Raw genomic sequence first — 24,372 nt, forward strand, 5'->3', positions numbered from 1 at the left:
CAATCTTTCTGCCTCCTTTGAAGGAAGAGAGAAATGTGTTTGTGCTTTCTATTGGTATAGGGGAATATTTATTTTTAGAAATTTTGGACTGATCATACCTCTTCAGAACTGTTCATTGCACACAGTATATTTCTGTAAATGTTTATTGCTTAGTAAAGTATTGGCTGATCAGAGAAATAATGGGATATTTTGTCTTGCATCTCAAATGCTTGATGGTTTAAAGTTTGTTTCTTAAGTAGACTTGACTTGCCTTCTTAGGAAGCTTGTTCAATTATGCCTGTTTGCATGAAATTTTAATCAGTTATACGGGTAGAAGCAAAAGGAAGAATCAGGTGGCAGTTGTTGGTACTGTTTGGTGGTGTAATCAGCACGATAAATAAATAAGGCCTTATTTATTTATCGTGCTGATTCAGATTTAAACAAGTATCTTTCTGCTCTGGACCTTTGTGCCTAGTGGCTAATCTAGTGGCTTTTGCCATCCCTTCTTCAGGTCAGATCAAGCTCAAACACATCAAAATGTCGGGTCAGAACTAAGGAAATACTAAACCAGCCATCTGATATCAGCAGATATCATTTGGGCACAAGATATCACAAGGGCAAGGACCATGTCTCATTTGCTGTAATGTCTGTTACAATCCAGATGTGGATATTTGATCAAACAACTCTTTATTTTATCCCACCTCCTTTACTTACAAGTATATATATATATATATTTATATTTAAAGTACCAGATTTCAAGTTGGGGCAGTTTTGGAGTATTTTGTGACCAAGGCCTTACCGGGTATCCATCCACCTTTGGTGTCATTCATATTAGGATGCTTTAGATCTGATGTTTCGTTGATTTCTTGCTGCCATATGTCAGATGGCTGGTTTAGCATTTCTTTAGTCCTCGCCTGACATTTTGATGTGACCAAGTTGCTGGGGGCATTTTGTTGAACAGGGACAGTTGCCACTGTGTCTAACCTCATTATCCCCATTCCATGCTTTTTCTTCCCATGTAAATGCCAGTTATTCTAGTCACCTTTCACAGCATGAAATGTTTCTAGGAAACCTGTTCATGAACAGATTGAAACTGGAATTTGAAATGATCACTTCTGACTTGTTTGTAATTTTTGGGTGTGGTTGAATATGTTGTTATCTGTACCGGTTCAAAAATCTGGGCTTCCTGCTTTTTGTTCCAGAACCTATTTAGTTAGCTACACAGAAACAATCAGACCCAGGAAGACTGATCTAGCCACTAAACTAAACTCATGTAAGACGTAGTGAGAGTTGAAAGTCAATTTATTTATCTACCCAGGGTGAATAGGACATAAATTGCTTCTTTTCTGGCAGAATTATGTTTACGAAGTTTGTGAGATTAGATGGAAATTAAGAACATTAAATGACTGGAAGCTGGAATAGTCTGGTGACTCCCTTTCATCCCTCACGATCCAAGAGTGCTGTATGTGCAAAGGAATACAATTAGGAGAAATAATGTTTGGAAGTGGAATGTTCTCTGCAGGTTGACCTTTTCTAGTACCCAAGTTAGCCCTTCAGATTATCTGGTAGCCTCTTATTTAAAATCGCACGTTTGTAATGCACGTTGTATTTGAATAGGTCATCCGGTTTTCAGAGGCACAAATCTAATGAACTGTGAATTTTAGATGAAGCATAAATAAACATTTTTTAGAAAATACCCTTTCTTTGAACTATAACTGTTAACTTTCACCGTTTTCAGTGTCCACACTGCCAATTTGGAAATTGTTATTGTTAAATGAAATTTAGGTATTTTTTCCTCTCCCTTCTTTTTCCCCTCCTTCCCACCTTCTTTTTTTCTTTTACTCTCCCTCTCTCTTGCCTTCCTATGCCAATATTTAATTACCTGCTTTGTCTGTGTACTGGAGAGATAGTAGTGAATAAGGTAAAACTCCTGTTCTTTATGGATTTGTATGTTTAATTTTTCTCCCCGCTTTGTTTTGGTGTGTACATAATCTATTATTAAAAAATCAAACTAGGTAAAGCATCTTAGAAACTGAAACCATGCTTACAAATAAGTATCATGTCAACCTAATTTTGGGAAAAGAATCACATTTCTATGGAAAATTCATGAGGAAAATAATACTTCACGTGTTTTAAATGATTTATTACTTTTTAAGGAAGAAATGCTCTTCATCTGGCTGCAAAATATGGACATGCATTGTGCCTACAAAAACTTCTACAGGTAGTAAAGCGGTTAATACTGTGGATTTATTATTTTGATTGCAAGTCACAGATGTATTTTTAATGTGTTTTCAGAATTTGATATCAAAGAATATGGTAGACTAACTTTGACCATTAGCTTACATAATATTTTTTCCATTATTTATGAAGGAATGTGAACAGTAAAGAGCAAAAATTCCAGGGGAAGTGAATTGCATAACTTAGAGTATTAAAAATAAATAACAAAGACTTGACCTTCCTGTTGACATTAGCTGGAGACTAGAATTTTCTGTTGCCTGATATATGATACAAGACAAAGTGTTACAACGTAAGATTTATATTTTCTATGTAAATATAGATAACAGACTGCATGGTATTAAAATCATTACTTAAATTTTTAATGAGATAACCACAAAATTCTGTGAACTAGTTGGCTGAATGAATTTTCCAGTCAAAGACTCCAGTCAGACATGTCCATAAACATTTTTACCATTAAGTTTCACAGCAGAATTCATGTTTTTCTGATTCAGTAGTGCAAGTTTTAACTCTTGAAAACGAACAATAACATATTTTCTATATCCTATGCTATTGTAATGTAGCATATGGTTTCCTGTTTGGTAGAACACTATCAAATTTACAGTATAATGTTATTATATCTGTTTCATGTCAAAATATTTAGTGGATTGTCTTGTAGTCTTTTGTTTCTTTGATAAATGGAATATTTTAAGATTAAAGAGCAGCTGTTTGTTTGAGTGTAGATAATTAATTGTAAAATAAGGCTCTTCTACATTACTAAGTTTCTGTGTTTTCGTAGTACAATTGTCCCACTGAACACGTTGACCTGCAGGGAAGAACTGCGCTTCATGATGCAGGTAAGCAGAAGTTTCATTTGTATACACACACGCATTTGTTAAAATGGCTAGGCATTTAACTTAATTTCAAAGTTTTAACATATGTGTATATTTTTTTAATTCATGAAGAAACAGTAGTAAGCAATTTTTATCTATCGTATTTTTACACAAATAATGTGCAGCCCGTACGTTTGCCAACTCTGCCTTTCCCCGCAAGGTATTTTCATAAGTTCCATTATGCCAATTTTTTTTACATATTTTAAAGTGTAAAAAAAAAATTTACATTTTTTTCACCTGAAGGTATGAACTTACTGCTGTCATTTTGTTATGCTTTGTTTGGTGATATTGATGATTTCTGTGTCTGTTTAAATTTCTGTGCTGAGTTCTTTTTGTTTGTGGATTTTCTTTTTATTTCCTTCATTGTCACTGATCTTGTGTTTACTAAGTCTTTATGATTTCTTTTTTATCTTGATGAGTGGGTTTATTAGTTTTCTTTGTGGTTACTCTGAAATTTACCTTAATCTTCCTAAGTTTAAAGCAGTCCACGTTGATATCACCTTAACTTCTTCTCCATATGAAAGTTCTGTAACTACACCATTTAGTTTCCTTTTTTTGTTTTGAAGTTGTCGTTTACAAATTGACATCTTTGGTTCCCTGTTTTCAGTTTTGTAGCTTTATTTTACTTTTGAGATTTCTTTTTCTGATTGGTATCTGGGTGATGCTGTTGTGTGGCTTAATCTCCAGCTGTTGTTTGATGCTGTTGGTTCTCTGTCCAAAGGACTCCCTTTAATATGTCTTTTAAGGTTGGCCTGCTTTTTACAAATTTCCTTAATTTCTGTTTATCTGAGAATGTCCTAGTTTTGCCATTGTATTTGAGAGACAGTTTTGCTAGTTATATGATTATTGGTTGGCAGTTCTTTTCTTTCAGGGTTTTATATATATCATCCCATTGCCTTCTTGCCTGTGTGGCTTCTGCCAAGAAATCAGAGCTTAGTCTTATTGGTGCCTCTTTGTAGGTGATATTTCATTTTTCCCAAGCTGCTCTCAGAATTCATTCTTTGTTTTTGCTTTTGGAAGGTTTATTATGAAATGTCTCGGTGACCTTCTTTTTGGGGTCTATTTTGTATGAGGTTTGTTGAGCTTCTTAGATGGCAACTTTATCTTTCATGATATCAGGGAAGTTTTCTGCCAGCAAATCTTCAGAAATTCTCTCTGTGCTTGTTTTTTTGTGTGTGTGTCTTCTCCGGTTCTGCAATTTCGATCATCCATAAATTATTCATCTTGATAGTGTCCCACATAAGTCTTAGGCTTACTTCATTTTTCTTCATTCTTTTTTCTGATTGGTCCTCAAACAAATTATTATCAATGGATTTATCCTCTATTTCACTGATTCTATCTTCCATTGATTCAGTTTGACTTCTTTGTCCATCCATTGAGCTATCGATTTCTGCTATTTTATTGTTAATCTTCTGGATTTCTAGTTGCTGTTTTTGTATGGTTTTAATTATTTATTTTATCATTTTGTTCTTCCTGCTTTATTTCTTAGCTGTATTTCTACCTTCATGATTCTCTACCTCATTTTAATCCCTGCTGCTTCCTGGCCATCAGAAATAGTAATCTTGGATGGGAATGGAACATCCTCAAGCTGATCTTCACTCCAGGACTGGACCTCCCCCTGCCCCTTTCTTTTTCCTTATTGGGTGGTCTTTGACAAAGGTGTGAGCAACAAGAGTTTTATCTCCTGCTGTTTGGTTTAGAGAAACAATTGGCTTTCCTATACCTGTGAGACCCCAAGTTTCTAGGCAGTGTTCTGTTCACTCCCGTCTCTGTTCACAAGCTGGCTGATTCTTGCTTGAGTTCATCTCTGTCTTGTAATACCTTGCCAAAAGCAATAAGCAGCTCCCAGTATGTACCGACAAGCTGGCTCTGTACTGTTCCTTCCCCTCAAAGGGCTCCATAGTTACATGATACACCATCTAAGTTATCACAGATGATAGCTTTACCAAATGTTTGCCACAGCATGAGATCAATCACCAGATTTCCAGCCTGAGCTATGTTTACTCACCACCTACCACCCAACCACTAAACCAGTGCCATATATTTTAGGTATTTGTTACAGTGACACCCTGCTTCTGATAGCAATTTTTGTCTTTGTTAGTTAGGATTAAGGCTAGGCTCCTGTAACAAAAAGACCATTAAAATAACATTGGCTTAAAGAATATAGAATTTATTTCTTTCATGTAACAGCCCTGATGTTCAGATTGGTTAGTTCCTATACTCCAGATGGTCCTTCAGAGACCCAGATTTCTTCTGTTTTGCTTCTCTGACATTATCTAGGGCATTGTGTTCATCTTTAAGGCTGAAACTGGTAGCAGGCACCTCTGTTTACCTGCTCACAGGAAGGGAAAAGAACATGGAAGAATGCATAACCAAATGGCTATTTTAAGGCCGAGACTCCAAAGTAGCACATGTCACTGCTGTCATATTCCGTTGGGAAGATGTGACTCATATGGCCAAATCTAGCTTCAAGAGAGACTGAGAAATATGGTCTGTAGGTGAGCCACATGTGCCAAACCGCGTGTTTACTACCATGGAAGAAAACTACCAGAGCTTGGTGAACAGCCGGCGCCCTTCACCGTAGTATGCTGAGGACTGACTTTCTGTGTTCAGTATATCATAACTCTGGAATTTTTCATGGTTTACGTATTTCCATTCTCATTTATAATTGGAAGCAAAAGGTTGTTAGTTTTATAATTCCTGAACTAATGAACTCAGGTTCAGTTTATCTTTTTATTAATTATGTGTTTTACATAAAAGACTTCTGCTTGATTAAAAATACTATAAAGAATTTATTTGATTTTTCTCATGTATGTTTGATTTAATCTTTATTTGAAAAGAAAAAGAATGCTGACTTTCAGTACTTTTTGTACTAATAATCTGTATCAACTCGTAAGGCTTAAAACTCATGGAGAGGGGAAACACAACCCTATTTTACGAATTTAAGAATAGTATTTTCCTAATACCAATATACGTTCTACTGTTGTTCACAGAAAAAGTGCAGTGTGATTTTGTCAGATAATTTTTTAACAAATGATCCCCCTGGGCATCACTAAGGGCAGACATTGCAATCTGTTTTTAAAAGAGATAAAAGGTGTTTGTCATACTCCGTGCATTGTGGCTGTTTTATTTAAAAAAAAAAAAAAAATGAGTATGATTCTTTAGGAAAAAAAACTTAGCTCACACACTATAAGGAGAAAGTCAGTGATTAGCTGTGCTTAAAATTATATGGTAAATAGAAAATTCAAGTTTGATTTCTATTAGCAATGCTTATCCTTAGGATAGTAGTACATTCTTGGCTTCTACATAGATGACAACATTCCTTGGCCCTAATAAATTATACAAAAATTATAAAATGATCTTGTCTAACCCACTTTCAGATAGAAAATTGATGCTTATAATGTTAAACTGAGAGTGAAGAATATGAATTTTGGTAGTTTAGAAACTCAAGAACTTATGCCTTACATGGATCTAGCAAAACGCCATGTGTCTTACCAACAGATGTTCACTATTTATCATTTTTCTTTGTTCTCCAAAGCTATGGCAGACTGTACTTCTAGCATTCAGCTGCTTTGTGACCATGGGGCCTCTGTGAATGCCAGAGATGTAGTAAGTCAGTTTTTGTTTACTCTCATTTCAACTCATGTATTTTAGCTTTCACGTTGTGGGAGACTTGTGTTTAATGTTGTCTTATTTTTCTTTTTGCTTAGGATGGGCGGACCCCACTTGTTCTGGCTACTCAGATGTGTCGGCCAACATTATGTCAAATGCTGATAGATAGAGGAGCAGATATTAATTCCAGAGACAAACAAAACAGGTAACTCTTTTTTCATGGCTCCCCAAAGACCAGTTGGATGCACAGTGGTTGTGAAACTCTGCTGCCGTGACTTGGCCTTTCCAGCCGCCTTGGTTCTCCCCTTCCTTGGCTTGCTCTTCCTTGGAACTAGCTCCCACTTCTCACTTTTCTTCAGAGACTGCTAAAGAAGAATAGAAAGGGAAATAGTGGAAGATGACAGGGCAAATGCTAAGTAAACACAGTAGTTCAGGTCTGTGTTCAGGTCAAAGAACTAAAAGAAAGAGGAATTATGTCCCAGTTATTTGCAACTTGAAAAAAGCTTTTTTCCCGCCATGAAATTAAAACAAATAAGATATAAAGGAGAATACAAAAATTTGTATCTACAGTCTGCCTATCTACTAGTGAATCTTTTGAGAGTAAAGTAGTTCTAGGGTGTCTTGGAGCTTGATGTATTTCAGGACAGATTTTTTCAAGGTGACTTTGCCTGGGCACAGTATAGCCTCCTTCTCCTAAACTGATCCCATTTCTGTACTCTAAGAGTCCCTTAGTTTATTTTTGCTTCTGTGTTTGATGCTGTTTTAGTTGGTGTGTACTAAGAATTTCTATTGGTGACTCCCCCTTTTTCTTTCTTCTGTGTCTTGGGGCTTGCTATATTATAATTCTGCTGTTTATGGCCACAAAGTTTCTGACAGTGAAGTGTCTGAAATATAGTCCAAATTTTTTTTTTTTTTTTATTAACTGAAGTATTACAAAAATGTATAACTACCTACAGTTTCTCAGATTTTATAGATTATTAGTAAAGAGATTGTTCTTTTCTTTTGACCTAATTTTATTCTTTAGGTGTATATCCTGTTGTTTGTAGTTTATCAAGAGTAAATAAATATGAAAAAAGAGTCTTTGGATGTCAATTTTCATAGCTTTTTTTTTTTTTAATAGTTTTTATTGTTCAGAATGTCAAAGGAGGAAATTCTTCAGCCATTAAATGGTTAATGTGATTATTAAGAGAGTGGCTTTTTTTGTATTACTTTGTTTTTGCAGATACCAGAATCTGGCTCCGAGCCTGACTAGGGAAATTGATTTTAAAACTAACTTTTAGAATCGTAGAGGGGTGATGTGGTTGATCTGTGTATAATGCCTTATGTTTTTATAGATCTTATGTTTTTCAAAGCACTTTTACCTATGTTTTTTCATTGGAATGTCACAAAAAACCAATGAGGTAGGGCAACATGTATTATATAGACTAGATAACAGATGGTTTTAAAAATGAATTATAATCTTAGTTTTTAACACTCTATATTTGTTTCTTTTCTTTTCCTGTTTTGTCTATGGCATTTTTAAAATCTAATAACAAAAACTTAGTTGATACCTCTTGTGTATAGACTATTATACTAGTAACTACTAGGGGCAGAATATAAGAGAAATAGAATGTACATAGGCATAGTAAAGGCAAGAATCAATTTCCTTGTGAAAACCAGTATTTACAATTGAAGATAGATACAGGGTCAGTAACTTCATTTCAGTAGGTGTTGGTTTTCTCAGCAGTAAAAGTAGGGGATTGGACCAATAATAATTTCTTGGATCCTTCTGAATTTCCCTAGCTACTTAAATCTCTTGTGTTGCGTTGCTACTATCTGCTGATATACTGTTACATGTTTACGTGCTGATGATGCCATTACTGTAAGATAAAGCAAAGGTCCATGTTAACATGGGGTAAATTGAGGAAGGCTTATTTGAGGAGGCAAATTTTATGTTAAGTCTGAAGATGTTAAGGTCTCCAGTTAGAAGAAACAAAACTCTGGGAAACCGGGACCAGGAATCTGATTCTTGTTTTGCGGTAGGAGGGATTTGTTGGGTATGTTTGCATGATGTAGTTCATGAAGGGCCTTAAATAGTTTGGGTTTTTTGTTGTAGGTTTTGAGTCGAGCACTAATGGGGTGAAATGATCAATTGTGAAAGATTTTTGTAGTAATTATTTAAAGGTCATTGAAGGACTAGAATAAATGAGGTTAGTTTGGCAGAAGAAGTAATAAAAGGTATATAAGGTGATAAAAAATTTTAGCTCTGCACACTAAGACACAAAGCAAATGTTCTCATAAATACAGTGATGTTAAAATATAAGATAAAAACGTAAAATAAACTCTGTATTTGTAACAAGTATATATATATATTTTTTAAAGTGGTATCTGTTTTTTAAGAAAGGGGCCTCTGGCAGAACTTTTCTGAAATACCCTCTTGGATCTTTCTCAAGGTCTTTTATTCTTCCGTTTTCCTTTTTAGGACTGCTCTTATGCTAGGTTGCGAGTATGGTTGCAAAGATGCTGTAGAAGTCTTAATTAAAAATGGTGCCGATGTGAGCTTGCTGGATGCCCTGGGCCATGATAGTTCTTACTATGCAAGAATTGGTGACAATCTGGACATTCTAACCTTGTTGAAGACTGCGTCAGAAAATACCAACAAAGGTACCAGCAATTTTCTTTAACTAGAGAAGTCCAGATTAATAAAAAGCAACTTTTAAAGACTTACATAAGAGAACTACATTAAGAAGCAAAACATTCCTACTGGTAAACAGTCGGTTCATCTCCTCCCACAGATTTGCCTGTTTACATTGTAACCATTGTTTTGAGGCAATGTGTGTGGCATACATAACCTAGTTGATCTAGCAAACCCTGATAAAGAACTGAGGAAGAAGAGTCATATAAAGGGTTTTGTTAATAAATTTTTTGGGGACGGGGGTGAGGAGGAGTGAGGCTCTTAACTGTTATACTGACAAAGGTTTAAAGGAAGAATCATTGTTTAAGCATGACTATAAAACATTCAACAATAAATATTTGTTGAATACCTGTGCATTAAAAAGAAATAGGAAAATACAGAAAAACAACAAATAAAATGCCCCCCCCCCATCTTACTGTTGAGAAGCGTTTTGAGGAATCCTTCTAGTTCTTTATACATAAAATTGAGATCATCCGTAACACGGTTTTGTACCTTACTTTTTTCACTTAATATATTTTGAAGTCCTTTCCCTCATAAATATTTTTTTCTACTGTATGATTTTTTTTGATGCATAAAAGTCTGTTTATTTGAAATCGAATAAGGACATTGACTACATTGTTAAGGAGCCTTGGTAACATAATGGTTAAACGCTTGTCTGCTAACTGAAAGGCCAGCAGTTCAAACCCACCAGCCCTTCTGTGTGAGAAGAGACCTGGCGGTCTGCTCCTGTAAAGATTTCAGCCTAGGAAACCTTGTGGGGCAATTTTGCTGTGCCTTTAGGATGGCTATGAGCCCGAGTAGACTTGCTGGCACATAACAGCAGCTACGTTATTATTTTTTACACTGAAAAACAATTTTCTATAGGTCTTTAGGTAGCATTTAATTTGTTTACAGTTTTTCATTGTTAAAAATAACAGTGTAGTAAATGTTCTTATATGTAAATATTTTAGTATATTTTTATTATCCCTTTGGATCAATTCCTAGAAATTGAATCACTGGGTTACAGTGTATGTACATTTTTAAGAGCTTTGGATATGTTGCCAAATTACCTTCCAATTTTGGAGTGTTTTAAATTTCCCATTTTTTACCTGCCTTCTGTCCTAGCATTTATTATGATCTATCTGCTTATTGGAAACCCTGGTGGCATAGTGGGTAAGTGCTGCAGCTGCTAATCAAAAGATTGGCAGTTCAGATCCACCAGGTGCTCCATTGAAACTCTATAGAGCAGCTCTACTGTGTTCTCTACAGTCACTATGAGTTGGAATTGACTCGACAGCAACAGGTTTGGTTTGGCTTGGGATCTGCATATTGCCAATTTGATAGGCAGTAATGCTATTTCACTATTGTTTTAAGCATAATTTTTGGAAATAAGACTGTGAAGTAGTAAGCATTAGGGGAAACTTTAAAATTTATTTCTCTAATGTTGACTCTAAATTGTATAGTTAGGGGGTGCATATCTACCCAAGTTAACCTACTGTTTCAGTGTTCTTTCTTCTCTCTCTCTCTACATCTTTAGGGAGAGAACCTTGGAAGAAAGGACCATCTTTGCAACAGGTAGCTCTTAATTTTAATTTTTTTAAATTATATATATTATGCAGCATAAGTGAAATGCTTAGTAAAATTGGTTAATGGTTATGCATAACTGTTTGGAGTTTAAATGCATGCCCTTATCTTCCTTCAGTTAGTCACGCTCATGCAGTATCTAGCTATGAAGACCATGATGCCCTATCAAGATACTGTCACTCAGCTTGAGACAATGGATCTCAGTTACAATGCACGTATCCAATGGGCCTCCTGATTGTTGGCCTTGAACATCCAGCCCTTTCAAGTATTGAGATATTGCACCTTGTTGAGATTCTTAAATGATGAGTTTTAACGCGTCAGATCATAGACAGGTTTCCCCTATTCCACAGTAATAACAGAGTCAAATATTTGCCATTATTGGAAGATACTTCCAGTGCAATGCTAAGTGAAGAAAACAATTCAAAACTGATAACACATTGTGATTTCAATACCACTGTTAATGTTTTTTATTTCTTTTTAGTCTTTTTTATATATATATATGTTATTGGATGTGTTTAACTGAGGACCTGACTTGAAAGTAATAATACAATACAATACATGAACTAATTCATACCTTGCTTTTGGGTACTTTCACACTGATTTTATGAAATCATTGTTTAACCCTGGTTTTCTGTGCCAGTTTGAGTAAATGTTTCATTGTTTTCCTCTAATCTCTTCGAGTTAAAGTAAGTGGAGTTACAGCACTCCCACGTCTTGCTCAGAAACGAGTGTAGGCAGCTTTCCTCTTCTGCTGGCTGTTCCCTTCCAGGCTTTCAGCTTTTCTCTAGTGAGAGGAAGCCAAGCATTTCCTGGAGAGAAAGTAATCAGGTACATTCTGAGCAATTCCGATCATCAGTTCCACGTCATTTCTCTACTTCACATGAACTTGAAAGCCATGTTAAAGCATGCTTTCCTTTTTAATCCATCAGAGTTAAGCAATACATTCATGCATGTATTGTGTCTGTAGACACTTTTCCATCCAGAGCAACTATGCCAACGTTCTCCCTCATTCTTCAGATAGTCTGGGTGGGGATAGAGTAAAATGAAACTTACATTGTATGATTGTACCAGCCATCTCATAGAATCATAGAAAAATGTTTTCTGAACTATACAGATAATTGAAATAAATTATTATTTAATATTAATATGGGAAAAGCACTCTGCTCAATGCTCTAGGAATTATCTAAATGAATAACCAAACCAAACCCATTGCCATCAAGTTGATTCTGACTCATGGCGACCCTACAGGACAGAGTAGAACTACCCCATAGAGTTTCCAAAGAGCACCTGGTGGATTTTGAACTGCTGACCTTTTGGTTAGCAACCATAGCTCTTAACCGCTACGCCACCAGGGTTTCCATTTAAATGAATACAAGGAGTTAGTATTCTACCAGGAACAGCAGGACTCATGGCTTCTAATTACTTTGTCTCCATTACATATTGAATATATTTATTGAGAATCTGTTTAGGGTTTGTTCTTGTACTAAGGGCCCTGTAGCCCCGTTATCAAGAAGCCCAGTGTTGTCATGAAAATAAGAGTTATTCAATTGTTTGTTTAACAAATATCTATTGAGCACCTACAGTACACCAACCACTGTTCTAAGTGTTGGGGATACTATAGTGTATAAAACAAAGTCCCTGCCCTCATGGAGCTCCCAGCCTGGTGACAGAGATGAACAATAAGCAATTGAATATTTAGATTAATAGCAGATGCTGTGGACAAAAGCAAAACTAGATCAGGGGATGAAGGGGAGTGGGTGCCTACTTTAGGTTGGGTGGTCAGCAAAGGCCTTTCTGAGGAAGTGACCTTTGGGCAGAGTTCTGAAGAAGTGAGGAAGGGAGCCATAGGGCTTTGGGCACAGGCAGAGGGAAGAGCCAGTACCAAGCCCCTGATGAAGGAGTATGTTTAGCATGTCTATGGGGCAGTAGAAGGCCAGAGTGACAGAAGTGGATATGCATAGTGCGTGGTGGCAGGAGAAGAGAGTGGTGAGGTAAGCAGTGCCAGATGTGTAGGGCATTGTGTGGTAAAGTCTCTGGATACACATCCACCGATAACTGAATGTAAGGTAGCAGATGAATACCATGTCCGTGGCGCAGACCATGGCTGCTACGTGGATTCAGGGCGGCAGCAGAGACTGTTAAATGTGGTGAGGCTTCGGCCAGAAGGTGGAGCTTTAAGGGATTGGTTCATTTAGGAAGTCTCAATTGGAGTGGGTTAGAGAGTGGAGGGTGGGGATTAAAAAAAAAAGGTTATTTTGTTCTCTTGTTTAATAATTGTTTTATGTTTTTATTAAAGCAAATCTCTAAGCCAGAATAAAGTTCAAAGCAGTAAGTGTACAAAAACAGAACAACTACCCTAACCAGGTTATTTAAAAAAAAAAGATCTTTTATTTAGCTCAGGTCAGAGGATTAGGTTTCTTCCTTATCACACCCCTTGATATTTTATTTCAGCAGTGCTCAGACAGGTAAATAATTCCCGTATTCCTTCCAAATTAATGTGCTTCCCTACCTTCCTGACAGCTTTTTTTTCCTTTGGGAATAGTCGTGATGCTTTATAGTGCAACTTTGTGTCTACCATAAATTCTCCTTTTTAAAATTTAGTGACTTTAGTTATAAAACAAATTCTCAACAATTAGTATTTTCAATTTTGTCATTATTTAGTGTTTAAGCGTGAACTACACTTGATTTCTTTAAATGCCACATACTTAAAGGTGCTTTCCATTTTGAGGTTTTAAATGGAAATACTGCCACCTTGTGTTGTGTAGAGCAAAATTTCGTGTTGGATGAACTGAAAACCACCACTTAGGCTTGTTGTTGTTAACCTGTTTTCTTACGTTTTACCAAGCGGCATTTGGCGCATATGCAAGAAGAAGTAAATAGAAAGCCAAATCAGAGGGAGCATCAGAACTTTCAGGTACAAAGAAAAAAACATTTGGTATCTTCCTTTACAGAGAATTCCAGTGGCAATTGGGTGGAGGAGGGCAAAAGGTGGGAGCAAAAAAGTAGGGAAGAATCAAAAAAGTAGGGAAGAATCCAGGAAAGGTAGGCAGGTTGTTACAGTTTGAGATTTTGTTTTCCTAACCAATCCCTTCAATAAAGAATTGACTTTTGATACAAATATTTCAGTCAGTATTTGATATATATATATATGTAACATTAGAACTGTGGTATAGAAAGTATTGCGTTAGTATATATTGGAAGCAAATAATGTTAACAACTTTTTTGTAAGCCAATGTTAATTTAAATTTGTCTGTTTTGTGATGTAAACCATAAGTTTATATTCATTTTGGAAAATTATTATGGTAATAAAAGTGATGGTTTGTTGTGTGCTATCTAGTCAATTCCAACTCATAATGACCCTATAGGACAGAGTAGAACTGCCCCATAGGGTATCCTAGGCTGTAATATTTACGTGGGAGCAGATGGCCAGGTCTTTTCTCCCGCGGAGTAGCTGGTGGGTTTCAACCGCCGACCTTTTGGTTAACAGCCGAGCCCTTAACCGTTGTGCCACCAGGACACTGTAAAAGTGATGACAATTAATATAAATAAAATAAAATCTAAATTTTTTTTAAAATATTTTTTTGCTTCGGTTAGGAAAAATAATTTTAAATTAACCACACACCACTTTTTACCTGTTATGTTGGCCAAAGTTTTCAAAAAACCATTATTATATGAATTATATTGAGGCAAAAATACAAAATTGAATAGTTTATTATGTGACTGAAATATCATTAAAATATAAATTGAATAGCTGTTTTTCCGTATGATAAAACAAAAGCGTTTTATTTGGGTTTTCATGCTTTGATCATAGCTTAATGTTAGTGTTAAGAGAATGAGCTACAGTACTACTCTTTGTAGCCTTAAATGTTTTATCAGAGCATTGAAATGCTTGTTAGTTTAACAAAACCATTACAATAGTATTATAAACTTGGAATGTTTATTAAGCAAAGTTTAAAATGACATATTCTGCTATTTTCTATTTCCAGATAATGCTTTTATTTCTTAATTTGTTGGAATCATAATGATTTGCTTTCTTATTCATAATTATATTTATTAGTTATCATAGAAGGAGCCTTGGTGACATAGTGGTTAAGTGCTCAGCTGCTAACTGAAAGGTCAGCGGTTCGAACCCACCAGCTGCTCAGTGAGAGAAAAAACCTGGCGATCTCCTCCTGTAAGCATTGTAGCCTAGGAAACCCAATAGGGCAGTTCTACTCTGTCCTATAGGGTCGCTATGAGTCACAGTCGACTTGCTGACACACAACAACAAAAACAGATATCACTGGACAGGGATATTCGATATTGTCTCTGTAGATTTTAAGGTATTGAATGTCATTGAAACTATTGTCTCTTTTTTACTTAAAGTTGTTTTATATCTGTGTGTATTGGCATGTGATAGAGCACTGTCTTTTAAAATTTCTTCTATAAGAGATATTTTATTATTGTGTTATCTTTATTTTTTAAGGATCTGGAGATTGAAAACGAAGATTTGAAGGAGAGGTTGAGAAAAATTCAACAAGAGCAAATAATATTGTTAGATAAAGTCAATGGTTTACAACTACAACTGAATGAGGTAAATAATCTGCGTAATACAAAAAAATCCAAAAACTATTTTACTACCAGCAACTGTCATCAATCATAGTGACCCCATAAGTTGGAATTGACTTGATGCCAATAGCAGCTAACAACAATCATCGTCAATAAGAGTTTTTTAAAATTTTTTATTTAATTGTACTTTAGATGAAGGTTTACAGAGCAAACCAGCTTCTCATTAAACGGTTAGTACACATATTGTTTTATGACATTGGTTAACAACCCCACGACATGTCAACACTCCCTTCTTGACCTCGGGTTCCCTATTACAAGCTTTCCTATCCCCTCCTGCCTTCTAGTCCTTGCCCCTGGGCTGGCGTGCCCCCTTTAGTCTCGTTTTGTTTTATGGGCCTGTCTAATCTTTGGCTGAAGGGTGAACCTCAGGAGTGACTTCATTACTGAGCTAAAAGGGTGTCTGGGGGCCCTACTCCTGGGGTTTCTCCAGTCTCTGTCAGGCCAGTAAGTCTGGTCTTTTTTTGTGAGTTAGAATTTTGTTCTACATTTTTCTCCAGCTCTGTCCAGGACCCTCTATTCTGATACCTGTCAGAGTAGTCGATGGTGGTAGCCGGGCACTGTTAGTTGTCCTGTACTCAGTCTGGTGGAGGCTGTGGTAGTTGTGTTCCATTAGTCTTTTGGACTAATCTTTCTCTTGTGTCTTTGGTTTTCTTCATTCTTCCTTGCTCCTGACGGGTGGGACCAGTGGAGTTTTAGATGACTGCCTGCAGGCTTTTGAGACCCTGAACTCTGCTCACCTAAGTAGAATGTAGAACATATTCTTTTATAAACTACGTTATGCCACTTGAGCTAGATGTTCTCCGAGACCATGATCCTCACAGCCCTCAGCCCAGTGATTTGGCCTCTCAGGGAGTTTGGATGTATCTATGGAACTTCCATGACCTTGCTTTGAACAAGTTGTGCTGGCTTTCCCAGTATTGTGTACTGTCTTACCCTTCACTACAAAAAGAGATTTTTAAATGATCTATCAGATCCAAGTCATGGTATTGGGTGCTAAAGTAGGTAAACTAGATAAACTCGGGTCATTGCTCTTGAGTTGTATCTTACTAGCGACCAGGACGTTTACATGAGGGCTACTTCATAGCACAGCTCATGACATAGCAGCTTTGAACTACAAATTAACAATTTTGGTCTAATGTATATTTAACCCTGGACTTAAGAAGTAGAGAATATGTATTCCTTTCAAGTATACGAGGATAGTGGTATTGATGTTCCTTTTATTATACATTAAATCTTTAAAGTATTGGAACGGTGCGTTATATATATTCTTGTATATGTGATATATTCCACAATAAAAAAGTTCATAACAAAAAAGAAGGTGATTGTCAATAATTGAGGTATGTGGTAATAACAAAGGACTGAATTGTATTTGGGGCTATGGGGTTGGAGAGGAAGGAGCTAATGGTAGTTGTGAAGAGGAAGAGTGAGTAGAACTTGATGACTGATGTGTTCTCAGAAGAATCAAAAGTACTTCTGAGCCTGGTGGTGAGAAGAATGAACAGTGGTAACTTATACAACAGAGTTGGTAGTGCACAGACATTTTCTTCTCACATCCTTGTTCCCAGTCTTAAAGATATGTGCCTTTTAAAATAAACTTTCAAGAATTAAAATAAATGTCTTCTTTTTTTTGTTTGTTTTTTTGATTTAGGAAGTAATGGTTGCTGATGATCTGGAAAGTGAGGTGGGCTGGTGATTTTATTTTAAACCCGTGATAATGGTTTGTATATTGAAGATGATATTGTAGTAAAGGTTTTAATTCTTGAGTTGAGATGGAGCACAGTATTTTGTTTTTGGTTATTGCTTACAGGAAAAAACAAAACCTACTGATGACTATAAATGCATGCCCCGGGTATAGTGGGTTTATTGTAGGCCTTTCAATGGCTCTTTTTTTTTTTGGTGAATATTTTCATGAGAAAATATAAAATGTTAAACATTAAAAGAAAATGTCTGAAAATACTATGCTTTAAAACAACAGAAATGTGAGTTTTTCATAATATTAATTGTATGTGTTGTATGTTTTATTGATATAGTGTAGAAATTATTAACCCTACTAATAAATAAAGGAGGAAACACCAGTGGCCTAATGGTTAAGTGCTACAGCTGCTAAACAAGAGTCTGGCAGTTCGAATCCACCAGGCACTCCTTGGAAACTCTATGTGGCAGTTCTACTCTGTCCAATAGGGTCACTTGACTCCACGGCAATGGGTTTAGTTTCCAGTTTTGGAAACCCTGGTAGCATAGTGGTTAAGAGCTACAGCTGCTAACCTAAAGGTCTGCAGTTCGAATCCACCAGGTGCTCTTTGGAAACCATATGGGGCAGTTCTGCTCTATCCAATAGGGTCGCTATGAGTTGGAATCGACTTCACGGCAACAGATTTTTTTAATAAATAAAGGAGCCCTGGTGGTGAAGTGGTTAAGAGCTACAGCAGCTAACCAAAAGGTTGACAGTTCAAATCTATGTGCCACTCTTTGGAAACCTTATGGGGCAGTTCTGTTCTGTTCTGTTCCATAGGGCCACTATGACTTAGAATCGACTGGACGGCAACAGATTTTTTTTGATAATTAAAAGGCATTAGGTTGGAGAATTCATTGTTAATTCCAATCCTAAAATAGTTCTAATTCACATTTTCTAGAACACATTGTAACCCAATTTTAAATGTAGGCTGATTTAGCTGTTTTTATTTCTTTCCACTTCAGAAAGAAAAGTTGAAGTCCCTTTTGGCAGCTAAAGAAAAGCAACACGAAGAAAGCTTAAGAACTGTTGAGGCTCTGAGAAATAGATTAAAGTGTTTGGAGGTATAGACAACTTAATTGAATTATTTCATATAACTCATAGTGGATAGTGGGAAGTTGGCTTGGAGTCAGACTTGAATTTGAATGATCATTTACAGTGTGACCTCAGGTAATTTATTTAAAGTCTCTGAGCTTGTTGCCTCTTCAGCAAAATTGGGATGATTATCCCTTTCTCCACAGAGTTGTAAAGGTTAAATGAGATAATGGAAATTTACGGGCATGTAACTGACATTGAGTTCCATTCTAGTTTCATTCTCCAACCTTCTTCTTTGTCCATCTTTACCTTTCCAAAACTTTATAACCTATAAATTTGTGATGATTATGATGAAAATAATAATAACAAAGCATTGTAATAATGTATAGTGGTATTTCAGGATCATCTCAGAAAGGATTTTGTGTGTATATGGTTCAGTTAGAACACACTTTGGCCAGAGTGGTGTGTGTTAATAAGGCTCAGATGATATATTCACCTTTGGTTGCATCAATTAGTTTTTCCGTATTTTTTAAACAAAATAGTACATATAAGTGTATAAGTCAAAGAATTTTCACAAATTGAATCCACCCAGATCAAGAAGCAGAACATTACCAGTACCCAGAGGCTTTCTGTCGCCACCCACCCTCCCACACCAAGGCTAATGACTCTCATTACATTTAAATGCATAGATTCATTTTGCAAGGCGTATATATTTTATAAATGTCGTTCATCACTACAAGGTTGCTGAAGAGGGCGGCTGATTCAGCATGAATCTTTTGTCCTTATTGGGGAATATAATTCCTAAGTACATAACAAAAGTAATTTTTTTTCTTTGTAAATAAAAAAAAATATGTGTGCAACTATGGAAAAGAATGTCAAAACATGAATGAATCTCACAGACATAATGTTTGTGTCAAGAGATGAGGCACACAGAATACATACTGTATGGTTCCATTTTCATGTAGCTCCAAAGCAGGCAAAACCAATCTGTGGTGATGGAGGTAAAAACAGAGGCCACCCTTTGATGAGGGGCTACTGGCTAGGATGGGACATGAAGAAGCTTTTGAGGATGCTGGAAATGTTCTGTATCTCAGTCTGGATTGTGATTACACAAGGTATACACATGCAGAAATTGTGTACCCTAGTGCCAGGTGAGTTATGCCTTGATAAAAAATTTTTTAACTAGAGCCAAAAAAAAAGGCGTGTTTATATGTGTGTACACATAGGGTCAAGATGATTCAAAATCACAGTTTTATAAGCTAAAGAATGATCTGGTGTAGTGGCTTCCATTATTTTTCATGTTTGAAGACTGTTTTAAGGGTAATATTGAAACTAATAGTAGCTAATCTCCTAGCACTGATAACCAAGTGCCGGGCAGTGCTCGGTGCACTTCACACGCATTTAATAAACACATCAAGGTTTGATTATTATCTGCACTTTATACATGAGGAAACCGAGACATGGAGAGGTTTTTTAAAAACGTACACAGGGAGGGGTTTCACAAATAGTGGTAGAGACAGGGTTTGAACCCAAGCAGCCTGGCCCTTTTGTGCTCTTAACCACAGTACTACTTTTGCTCTTAGAAGAGGTCAGATGAAATAATAAGGTGTGTATATGGGTCCTTTGAATATTCATCAAGAACTGACACCTGTAATTTGATAAAATTCTTTGTCATCATGTCTTAAAGAATCAAATGTTTTCCTATAACTTCTTTAGACAAACTGAGAGTCAAGTCTGTAACTATAATAAGGTCTAATTATAGAAAAATAACTTGTTTTTCTTATCACAAAACAATGGATTATTAGAAAAATCAGAAAGTATAGTGAAGCTAAAAGCAGAAAATAAAACACTCATGACCCCAGCACTCAGTGATCACGCTCAGCACCTGGAGGAAGTCCTCTGAGACCTTTTCTTTGTACACCTTTTGGTTACGTAGGCATTCAACAAGTGGGACCTTATTGTGCATCCTGACTTGTAACTTGTCTTACTCAGTATATGGGGGACATTTTCCCCAGCTGTGACGTATTCATTGTGACACATTTTTGTACTAGAAATGATATATGACTTCCAAAAACTAAATTACAGGGCACATTTTATATGTGTCCCTGTATTTATGAAAGCAGCCATTAACAAGTAAGAATTCATCATTTATAAAAACTGAATGTCCAGTTACTGTGTCATTTTATTTGTTTCAAAAGGTTCATATCCCACCAATAAGATTGCTGTATTATGTGTAATACTTCATAGGTAGTTATTTCCCTTATGCTTATATTTTAGAACGAGGTTAATTTTTATAACTCATGCATTTGTTTTCATTTGGATAGTAAGGGAAAGGTAATGAACCCAAACTAAGTTTTTTGGACATTTTCTGTGCCTAGGGCCTGACGCCCATATACATGTTTGAGCCCATTTGGATATTACAAAGAACAAAGAGATTAACAGAATTTACAGATACTTTTCCATACCCTTGAGACACTAAGGATCATTGGAAGTGGCATTAATTTAGTTATAAAACTGTGCACCATTTTTATAGTGGTCACATAAATTAGAGCTTGATACATAGCTTGCTAGTACTGATGTACCCAAACACTAACAGATACGAGTGTGTGTCCTTACTCTTGAAGTATAATATTTGAACTTATATTTTAGATACTTTGTATTTGGATTACTTGGGAAAAGGAGCAATCCAAGTATATTGTGGTTGAGAGATCTGAAGTTTCTATTATTCTCCCTTTCTGAACTGATACATTGATGGATGTATTACTAACTGTTGGAGCCCTGGTGACGCAGTGGTTAAGCTCTCGGCTGCTAAACAAAAGATCAGGAGTTCAAATCCACCAGCCACTCCTTGGAAACCATATGGGACAGTTCAACTCTGTCCTGTAGGGTCACTGTGAGTTAGAATTTACTTGACGGCAATGGTTTTGTTTTTTTTGTTTTTGGGTAGGTAAGTCCCTGCCTCAGTTTTATGTCCTGCTATTGGTCTCCTTTTGGCTTTGAAAGTAATCAGCAATCTAGAAATCCTGAGAGAAGGAGGTTACACTAATATTTCATAGTTAATGAGGTAAGGTTCCCACTCTCAGCAGTGGTAAAGTAAAAATAAGTCCTTGATGTCAATGTGGCGTTTCTTCTTAGAGGTAAAGGAGCAGTGAACACTCTGTATTGAAAATTGTTGAAGTTCATTTGGCGATCATTTTTTTCTTTTGAGCGGTAAAGAGTTTTCTTTGAAACACTTGGCTGCTTTTATTAAAATGCTTAGTGAAGTAGTTTATTCCCAAACTGATCTCTTAAATAGTCTCTAGTGTGATGTCTTTCCCTGGGTCCAAGTAGAATAATACTTAGGAGAAGTAAGCAGTGTCAAAGATATGCTTATAATGATTGGATCATTGAGAGCTAAAATAGATACAGAATTTAAAAATGAAGCAGCATTCACCTAAAGTGTTTTACTTTATACTTCTGATTTCAGAGTGATCATTTAGCGTCAGGAAGTCACTTTAGTAACCGTAAGTATGAAAATATAGATCATTGCAGCTCATCCAATTCAAGCAAAGAAGAATTTTTGCCGTTTTCGTTTGTCTAACTGTATATAACAACTCCTTGTGTGCTGTACCTGGGCAAATGGAGCTAGGTGCAGGCTAGGATGAGTGCTGTAGCCTCTGCCATAAAATCTGCTAACCACTGAGGCCAACTTTTTCCTTAGCCATTTATATTTTTAAAATTGCTTATTGTATGAATTACCAAAGTTGCCTTGCGTATTAGTAGACATTTATCTTTTGATATTTGGGGCTTTTTTTTCATGGAAAGAAGCACAAATATCATTTTCTGATTTGGAGAAATCTTTGGATATAGTCTCAATGCAGGTAATCGTTTTAAATTTAGAAATGCCATAAATAATTATTTATGAATTAATTAAAAACTATACATAATTAATTTTCACTTTTGTTGTTTTACAGTTTTAAACAGTTTATCCAGAAAATCTGTTTTTTGTTTCCTAATGGTTATTAAATAATCCTCTAAGTACAGTGGTAGTATTTGCCCTATGAATTGCAAAGAATACCATTTTTTATTTTGACTGTAAGATACTTATTTTCTAATAGTCATGTAGCTTATTCAGCCTAACAATCTTATATTTCTAAAAACAACTCAATATCTACCTTCCGGTAGAATATAGGTCTTTTCCGTACATTTATAGAAACAACAAGGAAAACTATGGATATCTTAGAACAAGCATAAGGAGCCCTGGTGGACAGTGGTTAAGTGCTTGGCTGTTAATCTAAGGGCTGGTGGTTAATCCTACCCATTGGTCAGAGAAAAACTTGGCCATCTGCTCCTATAAAGATGACAGCGTAGAAAACCCTGTGGGGCAGTTCTGCTGTGTCACATGGGGTCACTATGGGTCGGAGTCAACGGGCCGGGACGGCACCAAGCAACAACAGAGCAGAATAATTTACGTTGTAAATCAGACTTCTTCTTTGTTTGAATAATAAAGGACAGTTAATAAACCAAATTAATATTTAGCCTACTTCGGTGGGGATGTTTTTAATTAAAATGTCATTTATTTGTACTTATTTAGGAAAAGAAGATATGCTTCTTAAACAAGGTCAAATGTACATGACAGACTCACAGGTAATAATTATTTTTAAATTTAAATAAATTTTAAAAAATGTGTGCCTTAATATAAAGAGGAAAACAGCATCATGTCTTTATCAAGTGTATATATATTTAGTAAGGTTTTCATATCAAAGAAAAACTAGCTTGGTTTTACTGAGTGTAATAAAAGTAGATAAAACTGTTTCTGGTGCCCTTGAGAGTATTTTTGATGACAGTGGCCTAAATAAAAGATTTGATTTGCAGTTTCGTTGTCTTTGATAGGAAGCCTCTATTCATTAACAGCACCTAGTTAGCTCTTGATATTTGCCCGTGCAGGGGGAGGCACAGGCATGAAAAATACTAAAGGAATTTATTTTGGCTCTGAAATGTATTTTTCCTTGCATTCAAATATATTACATATTCTGTGTTTTGGGCATTTACCTCAAAATAAAGAAGGCTTCTAAGAGGTGGAGTACTGGCTGATTTTCTTACCTCTTTATCTGCTCCTGGCCTTTACTTTTCTGCGGATACAAGGTTTGTATTTTTAGCACCCCCCCACCTCCCCCACCGTGGGTTGGAGAACTGATAAATATTTGACTTGCTAAGGGCTTTTTTTTTTCTTTTTTTACATACCCTTATCTGTAGGCAGGTTGAGTTAGCCTAGACGGATGTCTGAGATCTCTTCAAGATGGAAAATTCTGAGATTCCAAATTGAGAGAATGGATGTCAACTGAATAGTATTTAAGATATGCTAAATATTTGATTGTAATAAAACAAGCATGGACGTTGTGAAGCAATGTAATAATCTGTTGGTTAATTATAGTAGCCTTAATCTAAAGATAATTGGTAAGGTAAAAGATAATTTCGAAGCAGACTGAGGCTTAGAAATGATTCCATGTCAGTTTTCTTCCTCTTGATTAAGTGAAAGGCGCTCAGATTTAACTGAACAACAGTAAACATGCCTGTTAAATAATGCAGTGCACTCGTAGCCCATGGCCTTTATCAGTGACCTAGTACTAGTAAAGAACCTTTACTTTAATAGGCTGAATTGGGGGAAAATAAAAATAGTCTTTTATGATCGTATGTTCTGATATTTGTGAACCATCTCACTGAGAAGTTTAACCATACTTCCTGTTTTGTTAGAACTTAACAGAGAATAAGATGTTAGTCAGATTGTGCCTTCGTACATGTGCTAAGTTCTAATTCATCTTCCTACTTGGGAGAAAAATCTTATTTCTTCATGAGTTGTCTGCCTACCATTACATTGGAGTTAACAATGAGGGTACTCGTAAGTCATGTATTTTACTAGAAATTAAAGGATGTATCATTCTGTGAAATTGTGGATTTAAAATTACAGTACTTTTTATTCAAGATTCTGATGATTTTCTTCAAAATTCAAAGCTCTAAGCATGTTATATACCATAAAACATAGAAATAGTAAATACGTTTTGATAAAATTGATACTCATGTGT

The 24,372-nt window shown here is 35.9% G+C and overlaps 1 protein-coding gene across 3 annotated transcripts in view; it reads left to right on the forward strand.

Annotated features, from left to right (window-relative positions):
* The window catches only part of UACA (uveal autoantigen with coiled-coil domains and ankyrin repeats), a 104,284-nt gene that overhangs the window by 66,337 nt on the left and 13,575 nt on the right, over window positions 1-24,372 (forward strand). For all 3 annotated transcript variants that reach the window (XM_003413808.4, XM_064267325.1, XM_064267324.1), the window contains exons 4-15: window positions 2,136-2,200; window positions 2,993-3,050; window positions 6,625-6,695; window positions 6,797-6,903; window positions 9,160-9,341; window positions 10,889-10,926; window positions 13,781-13,849; window positions 15,401-15,508; window positions 17,192-17,224; window positions 18,241-18,339; window positions 21,777-21,813; window positions 22,884-22,936. In XM_003413808.4, coding sequence (XP_003413856.2) covers window positions 2,136-2,200; window positions 2,993-3,050; window positions 6,625-6,695; window positions 6,797-6,903; window positions 9,160-9,341; window positions 10,889-10,926; window positions 13,781-13,849; window positions 15,401-15,508; window positions 17,192-17,224; window positions 18,241-18,339; window positions 21,777-21,813; window positions 22,884-22,936 — 920 coding nt within the window. The remainder of the gene's footprint in view (window positions 1-2,135; window positions 2,201-2,992; window positions 3,051-6,624; window positions 6,696-6,796; window positions 6,904-9,159; window positions 9,342-10,888; window positions 10,927-13,780; window positions 13,850-15,400; window positions 15,509-17,191; window positions 17,225-18,240; window positions 18,340-21,776; window positions 21,814-22,883; window positions 22,937-24,372) is intronic.

The sequence above is a fragment of the Loxodonta africana genome, chromosome 13 (assembly GCF_030014295.1).
Source record: "Loxodonta africana isolate mLoxAfr1 chromosome 13, mLoxAfr1.hap2, whole genome shotgun sequence".
NCBI lineage: Eukaryota > Metazoa > Chordata > Mammalia > Proboscidea > Elephantidae > Loxodonta > Loxodonta africana.